Source organism: Sorghum bicolor, chromosome 5 (genome assembly GCF_000003195.3).
Source record: "Sorghum bicolor cultivar BTx623 chromosome 5, Sorghum_bicolor_NCBIv3, whole genome shotgun sequence".
In the NCBI taxonomy this organism is placed as follows: Eukaryota; Viridiplantae; Streptophyta; class Magnoliopsida; order Poales; family Poaceae; genus Sorghum; species Sorghum bicolor.
Window position 1 is genome coordinate 3224863 of NC_012874.2, and position 21031 is coordinate 3245893.

The 21031-nt window shown below is 47.5% G+C and overlaps 2 protein-coding genes across 2 annotated transcripts; both read left to right on the forward strand.

Moving 5' to 3' along the window:
• On the forward strand, nucleotides 3494-4702 carry LOC110435636 (uncharacterized mitochondrial protein AtMg00810-like; the record flags this gene model as incomplete). Its single annotated transcript, XM_021461403.1, has 1 exon — nucleotides 3494-4702. A coding segment is annotated over one exon (1209 nt), but the record flags the coding sequence as incomplete, so codon positions are not given.
• On the forward strand, nucleotides 5196-6080 carry LOC8069319. Its single transcript, XM_002448947.1, has one exon. The coding sequence runs from the start codon at nucleotides 5196-5198 to the stop codon at nucleotides 6078-6080; it is 885 nt and encodes a 294-aa protein (XP_002448992.1).

Sequence of the window (21031 nt, forward strand, 5' to 3'; positions counted from 1 at the left end):
ATAAAATGCTTCATCTTGCTTGGGAAATTCAGTTTCCAAATCTTTCGCCATAGAGGGTCTTCACTTCCGATGCTATTACTCTGTGCACTGCCTTGCTTCCTTCTCCTCAGTTTATCTTCCCTGCACACCTTATAAGCGCTTTTGACGCTGAAAAGGCCCTTAGGATCGTAGTACCATTACCATGCCAACTGATTTGGCCGAACATTAAGTGGTAGTGCTAATATGATCTTTTGATCCTCTTCCCAGAAACTGTCTCTCACAAGCTGCTGGCCCCAAACCCCGGTCATCGGGTTATTTAAGTCCGATACCTCAGAGATGATATTTGAACACCTTTTTTTAAAGCGAAAGGAGTACAAATTAATTTCCGTTATCAAACACTTCTCGAGAAGTAAGAAGATGATGTCATAATTAAGGTGAGGACGGCGGAGAGGAGGAGAGAACACGAGAAGAGACTGTTAGATAATAGGATATCCTCTGGATGAGAAATACCAAGCTCAGTCAGAAGCCGCTGAATCCACATCATCTCTGCCGTAGCATTAGCAAGAGCTTTATATTCGGCCTCCGTGCTGGAGCGTGACACGGTCGGTTGCTTCCTAGCACTCCATGATATGAGATTAGGACCAAAAAATACGGCAAAACCACCAGTGGACCTCCGGTCATCAACACAACCGGCCCAATCCGCATCAGAGAAGGCACTGACAAGTGTAGAGGACGATTTTCTAATCTTGAGACCCATAGTCAGAGTGCCTTTAACATATCGAAGTATGCGTTTGACAGCTGTCCAGTGTGTAGTAGTCGGAGCGTGGAGAAACTGGCAAACCTTGTTAACAGCAAAAGACAAGTCAGGCCGAGTGAGAGTGAGATACTGAAGGGCCCCAACAATACTCCTATACCGTGTAGAATCTTCTTCATCAAGACTAGTGCCATCAGTAATGCTAAGCTTTTCAGAAGAAGAGATGGGTAATCAATCTTAAGGCTAAATTGTCGCTCAACCATGTTTTGGAAATCACGGAAGCACTGAAAAACTTCAGATTTATGACGCAACAAATAGATCCACGTGAATTTACTGAAATCATCGATAAAACTGACATAATAGGAACGACAACCCACTGATGATGGTGCCGGTCCCCAAACATCTGAGAACACAAGCTCAAACGGTTTTGATGAAACACTAATCGACTTAGGATAAGGTAATTGATGGCTCTTGCCCATCTGACAAGCATCACAAATCACACCACTGTTTGACTGATCACTAGAAACAGAAAGCTTATGACGACTAAGAATCTTCTGAACCACAGGCGATGAGGCATGACCTAAACGACTATGCCATAAGGAGGTAGATGGCTTGACGACACCGAAAACTTGTTTATTTGGTGGAGACTGACTGTGCAGATGAGACTTCAAGGGATAAAGTCCCCTTTCACATCGCCCTTCGAGGAGTGTCTTCCTCGTCACCTGTTCCTTGAGAGAAAAATGATGTGGATGAAGTTCAAGGAATGCATTGTTATCTTTAACAAGACGATTAGCTGAAACAAGGCTTTTATTTGCACTAGGAACATGAAGGACGTTATGCAGATGAATATCACGAACTGGGGATTGCAAAATGCTATGACCAACATGATTAATTTCCATACCTGCACCATTGGCTGTGAGCACCTAGTATGGTTATGATAGTTGTATATGTATTCCATGTATAGGACACGTGATCTGTTAGATTGAGTTGTATCCTGTATGGAAATCTTTGTACATTGGCTATGTATAAATATATGACGAGGGGAGCCCTTGAGGTTCACCCCAATTCAATCTTATATTCTTATATGGTATCAGCCTTCTACTCTTCCTCCCGGAATTAGATCCAATCCACGACTTCCATGGCGTCTGCGTCGTCCACCAGCGCGCCCCTTGCCTTTGGCCTCCTCCCAGTCGTCTCAGAGAAGCTCACCCGGGGCAAGTTCAATCTGATTGGGGGGGTGAATATCAGTCCCTCAACTCCTTTTTTCAGCGCCTAGGCATAGCTCACCATGTATCTTGCCCTCATGCACATCAACAAAATGGATCTGCCGAGAGAAAACATCGCCATATTGTAGAAGTTGGTCTTTCTCTCCTTGCACATGCGTCTATGCCACTCAAATATTGGGATGAAGCATTTTTGACTGCTGTCTTTATTATAAATCGTCTTCCGTCTAAGGTCATTAATTATGATACTCCACATGATCGTCTTCTTGGCTCTCCTCCAGATTATTCATTCTTTCGCACCTTTGGATGTGCAGTATGGCCTAACTCGAGGCCATACAATACTAAGAAGATGGCATTCCGATCCAAAAGATGCGTTTTTCTTGGGTATAGCAATTTGCATAAAGGTTTCAAATGTCTTGAACCTTCCACTGGTCGCATATATATTTCTCGTGATGTGGTTTTTGATGAGACAGTTTATCCTTTTTCTCAGCTTCATCCCAATGCCGGAGCTCGTCTTCGGGCTGCTCTTGATCTCCTTCCCGATATCCTTAAAAATCCATCACAGGACTTTGGGAGCGCAATTTTGCATGATCATTACATGACTAATTCTAATCCTGCTAATACCGTGGCTAGCTCCTCTACTGCTGTGGATGATACAGGTACAAAATTGGAGCAACTTCCTGAAGAAAAGACGGATTCTGGGGGTCATTTTATGTACCCCACGGAGGCACATCACGACAACATGGGCACAAGATCCGAAGCCGATCTTCCTCATAATGACAACACCGGCGCACCGGCTTCGGGATCCGCAGCTGTCGGATCGTCTTCGGGATCCGCAGCTGCCGAGGATTCGGCGCCGCTCGGTTCCGGCGTGCCAGGCTCTGGATCTTCTGCATCAGTGCCCGGGTACACACCTGCTGGGGAGACGTCCCTGGCCGCACCAGATCCTAGCGCTGCACCGCTGTCTTCTAAAGCCGATTCACTCCCGCCACCTGCTGCTGATTTGTCTCAGCCGCCACCTGAGAATCTAGCCCCGGTATCTTCCGCAGCACATGCTCCTGTGTCCTCTCCTGCAATGCCCGTGCAGTCACCATCACCGCCACCCAATCCACCGCATCGGTATGGTACTCGTCTTCAACATGGGATTGTTAAGCCCAAGCAGCGTCACGATGGTACTGTCCGTTGGGCTATGCTCAGTTCGGTTGAGCCAGCGGAACCACAATCCACACGTGAAGCTTTGCGTGATGCCCGATGGGTTTCTGCTATGGACACGGAGTATGCTGCCTTGTTGAATAATGGGACTTGGCGCTTGGTTCCAGCACCCAAAGGTAAAAATATCATTGGCTGCAAATGGGTCTATAAAGTTAAGCGCAAAGCTGATGGCACTATTGATCGATATAAGGCTCGTCTTGTTGCAAAAGGATACAGGCAGCGTTATGGTATTGACTATGAAGATACCTTCAGTCCTGTTGTTAAGGCTGCAACTATTCGTCTTATATTGTCTGTTGCAGTCTCTAGAGGTTGGTCTTTGTGACAACTTGATGTTCAGAATGCCTTCCTTCATGGTGTTCTTGAAGAAGATGTTTATTTGAGGCAACCTCCAGGATATGAAGATTCACAGCATCCTACCTATGTTTGCAAGTTGGATAAGGCACTCTACGGTCTTAAGCAAGCACCTCGTGCTTGGTATGCACAGCTTTGCAGCAAGTTGATTCGGCTTGGTTTTACTCCATCACGAGGTGATACTTCTCTATTTTATTATCAGAAAGGTCAAGTTCAGATGTTTGTTTTGGTTTATGTGGATGACATCATTGTTGCGAGTTCTTCTCCTGCTGCTACAAGAGCGTTGCTTCTTGATCTTGAAAAAGATTTTGCCTTGAAAGATCTTGGTGATCTTCATTATTTTCTTGGCATTGAAGTCAAGAGGGGTGATGATGGGCTGGTGTTGTCACAACATCGTTATGCTGCTGATGTGGTTAAACGTGCTAATATGGGTAATTGTCGACCAGTTGATACACCCATCTCTTCTTCTGAAAAGCTTAGCATTACTGATGGCACTAGTCTTGATGAAGAAGATTCTACACGGTATAGGAGTATTGTTGGGGCCCTTCAGTATCTCACTCTCACTCGGCCTGACTTGTCTTTTGCTGTTAACAAGGTTTGCCAGTTTCTCCACGCTCCGACTACTACACACTGGACAGCTATCAAACGCATACTTCGATATGTTAAAGGCACTCTGACTATGGGTCTCAAGATTAGAAAATCGTCCTCTACACTTGTCAGTGCCTTCTCTGATGCGGATTGGGCCGGTTGTGTTGATGACCGGAGGTCCACTGGTGGTTTTGCCGTATTTTTTGGTCCTAATCTCATATCATGGAGTGCTAGGAAGCAACCGACCGTGTCACGCTCCAGCACGGAGGCCGAATATAAAGCTCTTGCTAATGCTACGGCAGAGATGATGTGGATTCAGCGGCTTCTGACTGAGCTTGGTATTTCTCATGTTCCTGTTGCTCGGTTGTGGTGTGACAACATTGGTGCTACATACTTGTCGGCTAATCCAGTATTTCACGCCAGAACGAAACATATTGAGATTGACTTTCATTTTGTGCGTGAAAGGGTGGCACAGAAGCTATTAGATATAAGGTTTATTGCTACTGGTGATCAGTTAGCTGATGGCTTCACCAAACCTATCACGGCGTCCAAATTGAATCAGTTTAGAGCCAATCTCAACCTTGTCAGTGGCTGAGATTGAAGGAGGGTGTTAGATAATAGGATATCCTCTGGAGATACGTATGGTTATGATAGTTGTATATGTATTCCATGTATAGGACACGTGATCTGTTAGATTGAATTGTATCCTGTATGGAAATCTTTGTACATTGGCTATGTATAAATATATGACGAGGGGAGCCCTTGAGGTTCACCCCAATTCAATCTTATATTCTTATAGAGACCAGCGTAACCGAAGCTGAGTTCACGTTTGTCCGACTGGTAGTATTGAAATTCATGTGTGATCAGAACTATTTCGAATCAGTTTCAGAAAAAAAAGAACTGTTTCGAATCCGTGTCCGATTTGTACTCATATTAATATATTATTAGGCGAGGAACGAAGCACATAAATTTGGGCATTGCCGGCCCAATGCAGTGACCAATATCGTAGACGAAGAAGGCGTATGCAGCGTACTAATTAACTAAAACACGCGCATTGGATTATTGGAGCAAATAACGATCAGGCAGGCATGGACGACGACGTGGACATGACCCAACGGCTCCAAGGTTTACTGCAACGGCTGACAGCACGGTTGAGTACGAGAGAAGCAAGCGCCGCCCAAGACCATGGCCATGCAACTCAGCCATCGGCTGTGGGTGGCGGCCGTCGTCCGCTCGCCGGCGCCGTCGTCGGCAGTGCTGATGATCATGACGCGCCACGCGACAACGGTGGCACCCTGCTGCCCGGCGGTGGTCACCTCCAGCTCTTGGAGCCGTTTGAGCAGGAAGCAACAAGCCTCGCGGAAGTCACGGAGATGTTGCGGCGTGGATTGTCAAGAAGTGACGAGTTCTTTGATCAGAATCAGATAATGGAGTTTGCTATGAGGCTCCGAGACGACGACGACATCGGCGACATCCTGGAGCGGATTTATGATCATGCTGTGGCCGCTGGAGTGCTGCCTCCCCTACCGGCGGCGGAGGATTCAGATCAACGCCACCATAACAACAACGACGACGACGACGACGACATGCTGGAGGAGCAGATTTTCTATCAGGCTTTAGCAGCTGAAGTCCTGATTCCCCTACCGGAGTGGTTAGATCAACGCGGCAACGACGGCGTCGACAACCGTGGCTTTGTTGGAGGAGGCGTCCCGGCTTCTTCTGCTGGGGTGGTCGCCGGTCTCGAGAAGCGAAAGTACCAGAGATCATCAGCTGGCCAGGATGATGGCGACAAGCAGTGCCCTATTTGCTTGATGGACTACGTGGTAGACGACGACCTGTGCGTGATGCCCTGCAAGCATGGGTTCCATCACGAGTGCCTCGCCGGATGGCTGGCGCGTAGCTGTTTGTGCCCTCTTTGCCGCCATGTGTTGATGCCCTCGGAGGAGGAGCAGGACGTGCGCCATAGCCCATAGGTAGCTTTAATTACGCTTCAACTGGCGCATCAACCCGTGCATGCATATTTGGCTGGATATATAAGAGAGCATGCTAATAAGAAGAAAAAACGAATTTGCTCAAAAAGCGCTAGAAGAAAAGTACTGGATCTCGAAATGTTTGCTTTTATACCCAATATATTATGCCCATTAGGCGCTAGAAAAAAATATATGTAGAAAATTCTCACAAAAATCATAAAATCTGGTCGTCAATTGACTATACTCTGGACAAGGATAAAATGGTCACTGTATCTATACTTTTTTAGTAAAAGAGGTGCCCACAAGGCCACAACTGGTCATTACGAGAAACAACACCCTTTAAATCTGCAATCTAAATTAGCCGCATATATGGCACTACTCAACACAATGTCTACCTAAAAATTTGCATCTAAATTACATAGATGTCATTCTGTCATTACCATAGATATATATAATTACTCAAATTTTACACCTAAAATGACAAATTCTGCCACTATATATAAGGAAAAAACTAAATAAAATACCCCTAGATCTATTTCTGTTCCAGTAATAATATATAGGGGGTGTTTTGTTCCACTAGAATTCCAAAAAATTTTGGGTTTTGGTTCATCATTTTGCAAAATGGAACTAAACACCATGCAAAAATTTTAGCAAAAAGGTGGTTATTTTCCATTTTGGATTTTGGTCTCAAGAAGCCAAAAAAACAAAATGAGCCTCAAGAGTCCCTCATGAGGGCAATAAATTCTGCATTTTGGATGAAACTAAACATGATCCTAAAAATTTTAACATTTTACATTCCATCATTCCAAAGTTGGCATTTTATATTTTGCATTTTTTGGAACTAAACACGCAACCATGGCAACAGGAACGTGGGTTATGTTCCTGTTCCTAGGCTGCTATGAACACCCATATACTAGAACAACGGTAATGGCATCTTGATTGCGTTTGTTAAACTTTGTCTATATAGGACAACGGTAATGTGTCCCCTTATGGCTGGTGGTCTACTTCACTCCCCAATCTATGGAATCAGACATTGTTCACCTGAAAGTATGCAATACCATTCGAATAATCACCAAGGCCGTTTGCTCATGTGACGATCCTAGCTAGAATCTAGCGACACTATGCCATGATGAAGGGCTGAGGGGCCCAAAACAGTCACCGAGGTCGTGGTACGGTGCCACGTTCTACGTACCGGGATCGTGTATCAGTTTCGTTCTGACAGTGGAAAATCCTTTCTCCAGGAGCGTTCCTCGTTCCACGACCCCAACATTTCAGGAACTTTGTGACTGTGGGCCCAACCACCAGAACTTCTTAAAACCGCTCATCACATCCCTCACACCTTACCAGTTACCACCGACCAGTGACATCTTTCCCCTTAGAACTCGCAGCTGATCTCCAAGTTTATCGAGTTGCTAGCACACCTAAACTCCTTGGCAGCTTCGTGTGCGCACTCAGAGGCCACAACTTGATGCTCCCCTTCGTCATGGCCATGAGCTGCGTGGTGGCTTGGTGTCTTGCTGTCATTCTACACCATTGAAGAAGAAAAGTGAAGAAGCTGAGGAAAAGTTGACGAAGACAACAACAGAGCTGGAGGAGTACAAGAAGCTAACAGAAAAGAACACCAAAGAGATGGAGGAGACCAATATGCTCCTAAAGAAGCTATTGTCCTTCCATGGTAACGCTTCTTCTTCGACATGAGGGCTGTTGGTCGGTGCTGTTGTCACTAACAAAAGTTGCTCGTGGGTGGCAACTTCTTATTATATGTTATGTTTGTGCAAACAAAACTGTAGTGATGCCAAGTGGTGATGGTGTGAACTTGTTTTATTCATATTTGGAATTGATCGCTTAGTTAAATCAGAACTGGAATACTTGTTTTATTCATCTATGGAATTATGTGGTCATTCTAGTATCATTTGCAAATTCCAATTCAAATACTATATGCACTTTTGTGACCAAAGTGTTCGTGTATCTGTGATGATCAAAGCGTGTTCTGTGTTGACTTGAAAATATGTTGTATCGATTTCAAAGTGCATTCTGTGTCGATTTCAAAATGTATTGTGTCGATTTCAAGATGTATCTATGTCGATTTGAAAATGTATTGTGTCGATTTCAAAATGTATCTGTGACGATTTCGAAGGCTGCCACGTCAGCGATGACGTCATCTGCCACGTGGCATACGCCGTCGGGCGATTCCAAACAGCCAATAATGTCGATAAAGCGGGTCTATCTGTGACGAAATGGAGACGTCACACAACACTAACGCCATTAGTGATGGCGTTAGGACGACCGACGGACAACGAATTATGACCAAAACCAGCCTTCATCCGTGACCAAAACCAATCGTCATCGATTGAATTCAATAACATGACGATGTTTATTTCGTCACGGAAGTCCCATCCGTGACGAAAATGTCCAATTGGTCACAACAGAACATGTGTGACGCGCCATTAGTGACCAAGTCATTTTCGTCACCAAATTGTCACAAATTATCCTCTATGACCATTCTGGCATCTTCAGTGACCAATGGTGAAGGTCATCGATGAGAACTTCCCTACTAGTGGTAGTCGAGACGGTGGTCGCGTCGGGGTCGAGGCAGTGGCGGCGGCGGACTTCGTGTCGCTATCAGTGTACCCTCTCGATCGGTCTGGGGTTAGGGTGGGGAACTCACGGCACTGTAGCGATGAACCACATCTTTTGTGCCCTAGCCCCCACCCTCTCTTTATACACTGTGCGACGGGGGCCCACCAGCCCATAGAGGACTGAACGTCCCCGATCAGGACGTGGTCAAGGGTCCGGCCCAGTCTTTGGACTTGGGCCGGTAGAGATCAACCTAACATTCTCCCCTTTGATCTCAACTCTTACTTTAACTTTTAAACTTTGACTTTAACACTTTTTCTTTTACTCGTTCCATCACAGATGAGTGCATAGAGCATGTTTCATCATCACGGTCTTTCACCGATAGACTTGACAGCTACAATGCATATCTCTGATCTGAAACAGTAACTTTAACTTTGGGCCCTTTGTTGTCCGGAAATCATAGGCTTTACCATAAACCCATGTCGACTATGCGTTCTTTGAACACACTGGGTGGTAAGCCTTTGGTAAGTGGATCCGTGAGCACTCGCTCAATACTTTTAATATGATTCCAGACTGCTTCCATTACAACGTGTAACTTTGTGTCAATGTGTTTGGCAGCACACTTGACTCGTTGTCATAGGAGTGAAATACTTGAATGGTTATTGTTGTTGACAACCATTATCGATTCCGGGTACAGGTTTTCTTAACCATTTCGCCTGCCTTTTAAGCCTCACAATGAACTATACTATAGGTATGCATTCGTGATGACACCATAACTGTTTCTTTGGAGCTTTTCCACAATAAAACTCCAATTGTAAGCGTTAGCTACTATGTGGGTTTCACCAAACATCTCGCCTAAATTTAAACATTTGTACTCACAACTATTTGAGAGTACTTGTTCTTTGTTAGTCACCATCAGGCCTATAGGTCCTTGCGTCATTGCAAGACATTCTCAATTCCATTCCGGTGATCTATGTCTGGATTGGACTTTTGCCCAAACATCCCGGATATATATACTATGTCAGGGTAAGATTTTATCCATACACTTATAAAGCTTCCAACAGCTGAAGCACATTGGACGTCCATCTGTTCTTTCTTACACTTTTCAAAACTCTTACCCTTGACCATAGGATCAGGCGTACGTTTATATATATATATATATATATATATATGCATGCTATATTTCTTTAGAACCTTTTCCAAGCATGCATTGCAACATCTTTAATACCCCTTTCTTTTATCTCAGCAAGTTCCAGTTTCTAGAATGGAAGACACTCTACCAAGATTATACTTATTGAAACTTGAGGACAATGACTTCTTCTTTACTTTAGACCAACATTACTACTAGTAAGTAAGATGTCGTCCACAGATGGGATCAGGAAAATTTCCATTCTTAGACTTTGCATAACTGCTATTGTCCTTCTCATTATCTTTAAAACCCAAACTTTTCTCATTGACTTTTTAACTTTCAATACTATTATCTAGAGCCTTGCTCTAATTCATAAATAGATTACTTTAGGTGGCATCTCTTATGTTCTTTACATCCATGACAAAACCAATAGTTTGTGCCATGTATGCTTTTCGTATAAATCCCCATTAAGGAATGCCATCTTTACATTCATCTATGGTAACTCTGAATCGTAGTGTGCCACTAATACTCATTGTAACCTGTTCATTTCTTTTGCCATAAGTCATGCTATATGTTTCTATATTCCCTTTGGAGTCACGCTTTATCTTGTAGACCCATTACAGTCTACTGTTTTGGCTCCATTAGGAACTTCTAAGTCCCAAAACACCGTTGGTACTTATTTCTTTCATCTCATCCTCCAGAGCTTTTTGCTATTTGGATGAGTGAGTGCTTCTCATGACTTGTTCAAATGAGATGGGATCATTCTCTATTTGAGTTTCTTTACTAGCGTATACTTTATAGTCAATACTGACTTTTCTAACGGGCACTTCTTTCATGTGGGACTGTTGTTGCTCTTTTATTGCCAAGAGGCAATTGATTCTACAGGCTCCTGTATCACAAGATCCTTGTTTACATTGTACATCTTTGAAGAGCCAACAACAGTGTTGTACAAGTCATACAACATCAACATGGTATTAAGCAATTTATCGATCTTGAATCATTGGAGTGAATACGTAGTCTCACTTCTCTTCAAGTCTAAGATCTATACATACCATGCTCCCCTAGATTACACCATCTTTAACTTTCTTATTTGGGTTTAATCTGTTGAAACTTCATATGGTCACTTTAAGCACCATCTTTGTACTTTGTGTACTTAGGGGTATCGTTATTATGACCGTTGTACTCCCTCAACGATCATATTCATCATTTATAGATCACCTTTATCACTTTTACCCTTAATGCATACCATACATTAGGGAATGGGGAGTATCTTTCAATCCTCCCCCTCAAAATGTGGCATGAACTTTATTGCCATAATTTCGAAACCATCAGTTACTCTTGAGAATGAGGAAACTTTGAATGGTTACTCATTCACATGATTGTGCCATGTCAAACTGAGTTATTCTTAAATCTTTTGGGAGTATACTTTCCTCATTTCACTTCAAGAACTCAACAGAGTCCTTCAGTACTTTTGCAAGTCATACTTGCATGTTATTCTTATCTTTTGGTTCATATGTAACTTTCTTTTTCCCGCGAGCAGGATGAGTACTATGCCAAAACTTTTCCCGCCATGCGGGATAATCCCTATAAGGGACATAAATGGCAGAACTGGCTTTCAACATTTTCAATCAGAAATAAATCCGAGAACTTTTTTAACACACATGTTTAATCCAACTTTGGTCAAAATTAAACATGCATATAACTTTTTCAACTTTCATCAGTGAAACTGAAGTCAAAACTCTTTTACATAGAGGGTACATAAAAGTTAAACTAAACTTTTATTACTCTATCCACTTTCCTGGACCAATGTCCCTGAATTCCTTTCTTTTCAAGCCATTCTTTAAGGAGAACACTGTCCCTTATATAATGGCCTTCTTTCATGCAAACTTGCATTTTTCACCTTTGAGTCACAAGTACCGAGTTCTTTGCTACCTTCAAGAATGAAAGCATGAAGATCCTTTTCTGAAACACGTTCAAGAAATGATCAATAATGATGAGCATGAAAATAACCCTACATTGGTCTGGTTAAAGACATGCACATTAAAATTTTAAACCTTTCCTTTTATATTCTAAATCACCTTTGGGCAGAAATAGAATACATCATCATTCTACATCAATTCTAAATCACCTTTGTGTAGAAATAGAATTAATGCATATAAGTGATAAGCAATGTCATGATTCTTCTACATCAATTCTAAATCACCTTTGGGCAGAAACAGAATTAATGCATATAATTGATAAACATTGTCATGACATTACTGTTGAAAACTTTGCTCAGAAAAGGACAATATCATAATCATCTTTACAGCGGAAACGTGAAATACTATTTTCTATTTTCAGGAATATTTCTAGATTTTTATGCATTCTCCGACAAATTGGTTACTTTGATGCAAAATTCATCAGAGATTTAAACTTTAAACATAACTTATAATATTGTTATCATCAACTTCGGTCAGAAAATAACAATATTATAATTTATTGAATGTCTGTAACTGTCGACGAAAGCTGGTCGGCAGTCTACCTTGGGGTATACCCACGGTAGTAGTTTATCGGTAGACGGTGCGCAAACTACGAACTCGATGGTGACGCAAGACACGGACAAGCTTTTTATCCAGGTTCGGCCGCCGAGTTGGCGTAATACCTACGTCCTGCGTCTGGTTGTATTGATTTGTGTTGAGAGAATCGTATGTCCTAGGGGGGTCCCTTGCCCCTCCTTATATAGTCTGGAGGGCAAGGTTACAGATCTGGAAACTAATCCTAGTCGGTTACAATTGCCATGGATAATTCGATGTCAATTCCTATTCTAACCGACTAGAATCCTGCTTGATCTCCACATCTTGTTTCCTTGCGCGAAACTCCAGGTTGTCGGATCAAGCCTTGAACTCGTCTCGTAATGGACCAAGCCTCCTGGCCGAAGTCTAGCCGTAAGGGTATAGGGGTTTATACCCCCACAGCTAGTCCCCGAGCACCATGTATTGTGATGTAACACGCCGTCTTGAGCTTCTTCGATCAGTGTGGCTTGACGTCTTCAATAAGCAGGAAAGTCGCCCGAACAGTTGCAACGGTATTTTGACCAACTCAAAAGACAGTTGATCAACATTGACATCGAAGAAGCAGGTTGTTCAAAGAATGCATGGTGCTCTTAATTAAAAAATATTTCTTTCCTGGTGAAGTGTGCCCACTTTACCTTTTTGAAAGGTATAAACATCAAAAAAGCAAGCAAATTCACCGCTAGGTGAAGTGTGCCCACTTAGTCCCCGAGCCTGGTAGTAGGTGACGTAGGCACGTGGTGCCAGGGTCAAAAGAAAATTCCCCAAAGTAGTTTTGAGACTGAGATGCATCGCTAGATGCATCGTACCGATGTAGTCCCCGAGCTTGCTGGAAGGCGAAGTATGAGCCTTGTAGCAAGGTCAAAAGTGAATTTACCAGTCCCCGAGCATGTCATGCTCGTCTGCAATTGAAGAGACCAATCGACCAGTCCCCAAGCACTAAGTGTGCTCCTTGGAATTATATGTTGCTATACCGTACGACCAGTCCCCGAGCGTCGAGTGCTCGGTGGTCGGTGCATGCTTTAAAGCCTTGAGCTGATAGACTGGGTGACCAGTCCTCGAGCGTCGAGTGCTCGGTGGTCGGTGCAGTCCTTGAAGTTCCGAGCTGATAGACTGGGCGACCAGTCCCCGAGCGTCGAGTGCTCGGTGGTCGGTGCAGTCCTTGAAGTTCCGAGCTGATAGACTGGGCGACCAGTCCCCGAGCGTCGAGTGCTCGGTGGTCGGTGCAGTCCCCGGATTGTTGACTCACTGGCGTATGTGTCTTCTTATTTTTGAAAAGATCTTTCCAGTTAAAGTTGACGTGACAAGGCCTCCTGACGGGGTGTCAGACGGATGCATGAAAAGTTGCGCCTGACAACTGTACAGCCGCCCTTTGCATGGTTTGAGAAAAGGAAACCATCAATTGGTACGAAAACTCCGCCGCATTAATTGTCTATAATCATTGTAAACAGAAACGCCGCGTCCGCCGCATGGCCTGCCCACTTCCCGAGAATACAGGAAGTGGGAGAGGTGGAGTTGCGGGCTATAAGAGCCTAATAGTTCCGCCTGTACTGCTTACCCTGCCATTGCCTTCAAACCTTCCGCTCTCATCTCCTCCAATCTCCTGCATCTTCCTAACTCAAGCCCACATTCGCACCTCTAATGGCGAAGAGCGACTCCAGGAAGAGGGCCGAACTGATGGCCAAGGAGTGGAAGAAGTCTCGCAGCACCACAAAATCTCTTGGTGACCTCGTCGATATGGGGCTTCTGCACGGCCCGGAGCTCGGCGGCTGGAGGGCACCGGAGGGGGAGAGCTACCCCGACCCTCGCGCCGGTGAGATCGTCGTATTTGAAGATTTCATTAAGAGGGGTTTTGGTGTTCCTGTTCATCCTTTTCTTCAATGTCTTCTTTTGTATTATGAGATCGGGATTTGCAATCTGCACCCGAACTCAATTCTCCTCATTTCCACCTTTATCCACCTGTGCGAGGCCTATGTTGGCATAGAGCCGCACTTCGATCTTTTTCGGTATCTTTTCTGCTTGAGGAAGAAGGGAGCAGTTGGAGGCTCCAAGGTTGCAGGTGGAGTATACCTCAACCTTCGTGATGGAATGAAGAATCGCTACCTGCACTGCCCATGGAACACTTCCTTGACCGAATGGTACAGGAAGTGGTTCTACATCAGGGAGGAACCGGGCAGCTCCACGTTCTGCGACGTGGGATACATTCCTGAGAAGAGGACGAGCTGGACCGACCGCCCGGAGTTCGACGGTCCAGTGGCGGATCTCATGAAGCTGATCGACTGGTCACGCCTGGACGGGCTTGGCGTGGTCGGCAACTTCATTTGCCGCCGGGTGATGCCCTGCCAGAAGAGGGTGCACTCGGCGTACGAGTATGCCGGAAGCGCGGACCCGACCAGGATGCGGCCGGAGATCTTGGAGAAAGCGGAGGTACAACAGCTGTTGAACGAGCTGTTTAACTTCGCGGATGGGGGCTTCATCCGTGGCAGTGATCGGGTGCAAGCCTTCAAGTTAGGACGACCAGCACCAAAGGTATGTAGCAGATTCTGTTTTAGCATTCGTATATCGTCTGCAGTTGACTCATCTCTGTTGCTTTTGCAGATCGGCGATGTCGACCGGTGCACAGTGTATGTATCACTGGCACCGGGGATGGAAAATCCTGCGGGAGAAGTCCCGCCAGAGGAGGACGCTGCTCGGTGTACTCATTACACCAGCAGTGAGGAAGACCAAGCCCGCCCCGTCCCGACCTCCGAGGAGAGGGTAGCGGGGAAAAGGCCATTGCCGGCAGATCCCTTGCCGACACCGGAACTGCCGGCAGATCTACCGCCGGAGAGCAGCCAAGCACCGAAGCGTCGTCGGCTCGTGCGGATCGTCGACGACGACGACGACGAGGAGGCTGCGCCGTCGTTGGTCCGACGGCCTCGGAGCCGCCCAGACAATGTGCCGGTCGCCACTGATCGAGTGGCCAGCGGCGCCGCTGCCCCGCAAGCTGTCGAGATGGGGGCACAGGTGCCGACCGGCCGGGCGAGGAGGAGGTTCACCGCGACCCACCGTCGGTCAGACCTGTAAGTGTTCGACTTACGTATTTTGGACTCCTCTTTGACTTTTTTTTTTGAAATTTAACTTTTGTTCCTGTAGTGCGGCATCGGATGTCGACCCCGGCCAAACTGCCAGCCAGGGAACGGGCGAGCCTGCCCGCGGTTCTGGGGATGCGGCCCCCCAGACCACAGAGCAGCCAACAGCTGCAGTCGCGCCTGGGAGCACCGAGGGGCTCCCGAGCGCGGCACCGACTACGACAAGCAGCCCGACCAGGGCTGGAGAGGCTCCCCCAACTGACTCCTCAGAGAAGGGAAGATCTCCGACCGCTCCTCCTGCCGGGGGGAGTGAAGTCCCCACACCGCCCCGAGCAGGAGCCTCTTCGGCTGCGGGCTCCCCAGGTCTGGTCCAAGGGCCAGTAATACCTGGGACCACCACCGGGGGTGACGCAGCACAGGAGGAGGAAACCCGGGCGGCCTCCGATGATGAGGTGGAAGAGATTGAGGGTCGTCCCCGTGATGGCCGCCAACACGTGTATGTGTGGCGCCAACGCGGGGATCACTTTATCGGGCATGAGGAGCTCGCCGAGACCGAAGAGGCCGCCAGGGTGGAGCGCGCGGCCATGCGCCTCGTCGACGAAGTCAAGGTAAGCGGCTTTTTGTACTGCTGTACATTATATGCCTTGTCTTGCATGGTCGTTATATGCTTGCTTTGTAGGGCGCAATGAAAACGGCGAAGTACCGGAAACGGTGCTTTGACCAGATAGAAGGCGTCATGGCCGAGAACAAGGCCCTTGCCGCGGAGGTAGACCGGTTGCGGTCGGAGGTCGGGGAGAAGGTGGCCGAGATGAGTGCCGAAAAGGAGCGTCGTCTCGACCTCACTCGTTGTTTGGCCGACCAGTACCGGCTGCAAGAAGGTTAGTCACACGCTCCGAGCAGCTTTGCGTACTTGTATAGTTTGCTTTGCTGACCAGTTTATGATTCACGCAAACTTGGAGGAGGAGGTGGCGCGCCTCCGACAAGAGAAGGAGCAGCTCAGCCAACAGCTCGCCGGTGCGCTGGAGTCCGGGCGGCGAGCAGGAGAGGAATTGGGTCGAAAAGACCGGGAGCTATCTGGTAATGGGTGCCGCCTTGTTGGTTGCTGCCTGCCCCTTTGTTTGTTTGGTATGCCGAAAATAACGCTTCGTTTCATTTGCAGTGCTCAAGGTGAACGCCAAAAAGCACCTGTATGATCTGATCAAGGACCGGGACTCCTGGAAGGTCAACTGTTGCAGGATCTGGAAAGGAGTGTCCCCGGTCCTAGACCTGATCAGTCCCGAGCTCCCGGAGAGCCAGCCCCGCGCGCCGCAGTTGACCCCGGTCGAGAAGGCGCAACGGGCGTGGGACTGGCTCCAGCAGTTTGTGAAGGACGCCGGGGAGTTTGCCGGCGCGCACGTCCTCAGCATGGTGCGCGCCCACTACCCCCTGGTCGACTTGAGCAGGCTGGAGAAGGGGTACCCGAAGGAAGTCGGCCCACAGGAAGCGGACGAGCTTCGGGGTAGTCTGCTGGACTTGTCGTCGACAGTGATCGGCGACATCAATCTGTGCGGAACGGTCACTCCTCCAGACCAGCCGAGTTCAGATAGGTCGGCCAGGGAGTTTTCGGGCGCGTCCGTTGCGGGAGATGGGCGGTCGACGCCTGCGGTCTCGACCAGCCAGGCGCCGGTGGCCCCGACCCCTTCGTCCGGGCAGCAGGGCCAGGCGGGTGATCAGCCCGAGCAGCTAGGCCAATAAAGTAGTCTGTAGGAATAGACTAGTGTCTGCCCGTCAGGGTATTTATTGTAAACTTTGTATGTAAAGTTTGTAATAAAGTTTGCTTTTTGTCATGACCGTTGTTTTGAGCGCTGTAAGAATATCTGAGTGACGTGTCACCGTATTTGTCTTGGTTGTCGCTAAGAGCATCCATTGCAGGAGTTTTGCCGAGTGCTGTGTGTGACAAGGTATAGGCAAAAAATAGAGAATTTCATTATCAAAAATTATAAGATACTTACAAAAGAAAGTCATTAAAACTTTATGGATAGAAACGTTGCAGTTTGTCGATGTGCCAAGAGTTAGGCACTCGTGTTCCGTCTGGGTATGCCAATCTGTAGGACGTAGGTCGTGTGACCTCGGTCACCACGAAGGGTCCTTCCCAGGGAGTGGATAGCTTGTGCATTCCCTCCTGGCTTGTTTTCCATCGAAGCACCAGATCGCCGACCACGAAGGAACGGTCCTTGACGTTCCTGTTGTAGTATCGCCTGACTGCCGCGAGATATTTTGCTGTTCGGAGACATGAAACTAAACACTTTTCCTCCATGCAATTGATTTCGAGTTCTCTGGCGTTGTCGGCGGTCGCCTGGTCGAAGTGCTCGATTCTAGGAGATCCGAAGTGTATGTCAGACGGCAGGACCGCCTCTGCACCGTACACCATGAAGTAAGGAGACACCCCTGTGTTTCGACTGGTCTGAGTTCGGAGGCCCCAGACCACTGCCGGCAATTCTTTCATCCATCGACCGGGTGCTCTGTCGTTTTCGGTGTACAACCTTTTCTTTAGGGCGTCAACGATCATTCCGTTAGCACGTTCGACTTGACCGTTGGCACGTGGATGTGCCACTGACACATATTTTATGACTATGCCTCTGTCATCGCAGAAATCCCAAAAAGTGGTGCCAGTAAACTGAGTGCCCAGGTCGGTGATTATGCTGTTCGGGATGCCGAATCTGTGTATGATTTGATTGAGGAACTCCACAGCCTTCTCGGAGGTTGCCTTGACCAGGGGCATGTATTCAATCCACTTGGAGAACTTGTCGATTAACACGAAGACAAACTTGAAATTGCCCGGGGCTGGTTTAAATGGTCCGATCATGTCAAGCCCCCAGCAAGCAAAGGGCCAAGACGACGGGATGGTTTGAATTTCATGGGCAGGTACGTGGGTCCTCTTAGCGAAAAACTGACATCCTTCGCAATGCCGAACCAGTTTTTCTGCGTCGCCGACCGCGGTTGGCCAATAAAAACCTGCTCGGAAAGCCTTTCCGACCAGCGTTCTAGATGCGGCGTGATTGCCGCAGGATCCAGCGTGTATGTCCTCCAAGAGCTTGATACCATCATCTTGGGGTATGCACTTGAGCAGTACTTCGGAGCTTGCGTTTTTCCGCATGAGTTTTCCGTCGACCAGGATGTAGTTCTTTGATCGTCGGATGAGGCGCTCGTTCTCTGTTTTGTCCTGAAAGCCTGTCCCGTCTGATATGTATTTGATGAACGGGGTACGCCAGTCACGCCCACCGGTTGTCGGAGTGGCGTCATCTATGAGCATTGCCTCGGTGGGTTGCTTGTCGACCAGGGGGGAGCTTACGCTCGGCTCATGGATGTCCTGGACGAAAATACCCCGCGGGATTTGGGCCCGAGATGAGCCTAACTTTGACAACGCATCTGCTGCTTGGTTCTTATCCCGGACCACGTGGATGTACTCTATGCCATAGAAGTTAGTTTCCCATTTGCGAATTTCTTTGCAGTAGAGATCCATCTTCTCGTGGGTTGCGTCCCACTCCTTGTTGAGCTGGTTGATGACCAAAGCGGAGTCGCCATAGACATAAAGGCGCTTGACCCCCAGTTCAACGGCTAGTCGTATGCCATGCAAGCATGCTTCGTATTCGGCGACGTTGTTTGACGCCGGAAAAAGGATCCGAAGGACGTAACGGAGTTTGTCCTTGTTGGGTGATACGAACAATATCCCAGCGCCTGCACCGTTGATGTTCAAGGACCCGTCAAAGAACATTGACCAGTGGTCTGAGACATCGGGAACGGAAGGCTCGTTGAGATCCGTCCATTCGGCAATGAAATCGACCAGGGCTTGAGACTTGACAGTGGTGCGACTCTGGAACTCCAGGAAAAATGGACATAATTCCATTGCCCATTTCACGATTCTGCCATTGGCGTCTTTATTGCGCAGGATGTCCCTGAGAGGGAAGCTGGTTGTCACCAGGACTCGATGGCCGTCGAAGTAGTGCTTCAGCTTTCTTGACGTTATCAGGATGGCGTATATAAGCTTCTGTATTTGTGGGTACCTGGCCTTGGACTCGTTTAAGACTTCGCTTATGAAGTAAACGGGTCTCTGGACCTTGAAGACGTGACCTGGTTCATCTCGCTCGACCACTATTGCCGTGGAAACAACCCTGTCGGTTGCAGCAATGTAAAGGAGTAGGTCTTCATTGGGCTGAGGCGCTGTGAGGACAGGTGGTGAAGTGAGGAAGGTCTTAAGCTGAGTGAACGCAGCGTCGGCTTCCTCTGTCCAAGAAAATTTTTCTGACGCTTTCAATAGTTTGAAGAAAGGGAGGCCTTTTTCTCCCAGCCTTGAGATGAAACGACTGAGGGCGGCCATGCATCCGGTTAGCTTCTGAATATCCTTGACGTTCTTCGGTGGTCGCATGTCGAGTACGGCTTTGACTTTTGAAGGGTTTGGTCGTATGCCGTCGCGACTGACGACGTTGCCGAGCAGTAGACCGGAAGGAACGCCGAAAATGCATTTCTTGGGGTTGAGCTTCCACTTGTACCTATTGAGTGCCTTGAAGGTTCGGTCTAAGTTGTCGATTAGGGTGCTCGCGTCCCTTGTTTTTACGACCACGTCGTCCACATAGGCCTCGACGAGGTCATCGCGAATCTCGTCGTGGAGGCATTGCTGGATGGCCCTTTGATAAGTGGCACCGGCGTTTTTAAGTCCGAAAGACATGGTAGTGTAGCAGTATGCGCCGAAGGGTGTGATGAAGGATGTTTTGATCTGATCTTCTTCCTTTAGCGAGATCTGGTGATAACCAGAGTAGCAATCTAGAAAGGAGAGGAGTTCGCATCCGGCCGTTGAGTCGACCACCTCGTCGATGCGAGGAAGACCAAAAGGATCTTTAGGACAGTGTTTGTTGAGATCGGTGTAATCAACGCACATTCTCCATTCATTATTCTTTTTGCGTACAAGAACCGGATTGGCGAGCCAATCGGGGTGATACACTTCTTTTATGAATCCGGCAGCTAGAAGCCGTGTTATTTCTGTCCTAATAGCCTCCTTTTTGTCACGAGCGAACCGTCGCAGTTTTTGCTTGATTGGTCTTGCGGTCTTCGAGACATTTAAGGAGTGCTCGATCAGGTTTCGTGGGACACCGGGCATGTCTGCGGGTTTCCATGCGAAAACGCTCACGTTGTCCCTTAGAAACGTGACGAGCGCGTCTTCCTATTTTGGATCCAGGTTAGCCCCGATGAGGGCTGTCTTCTCAGGGTTGCCTTCGACCAGCTGCACTTCTTTGTACTCCTTGGATTTCGAGTTCTTTCTGGCTGTCTCCTGCTCAGGTAATCGGAGCTGGTCGGGAGGCAGCTGTGCGGCTTGGTTTGCTGTTTCCGCCATGCGGATTGAGAGGTCGATTGCCTCGGTGATCTTGAAGCTTTCTTCTTCGCAGGTGTACGCAGTGTAGACGTTGCCTCTGACGGTTAGGACACCCTTCTCCGTGGGCATCTTAAGGACTAGGTATGAGTAGTGCGGGACTGCCATGAACTTTGTCAGCGATGGGCGGCCCAGTATGGCGTGATAGGTCCCGTCGAAATCCGCGACTACGAAGTTGATGAACTCCGTCCGGAAGTGATCGGGTGTGCCGAATTGGACAGGCA

Bases quoted from the DNA above. Each gene is read 5' to 3' on its own strand.
- LOC8069319 (XM_002448947.1), top strand. From the start codon at position 5,196: ATGGACGACGACGTGGACATGACCCAACGGCTCCAAGGTTTACTGCAA.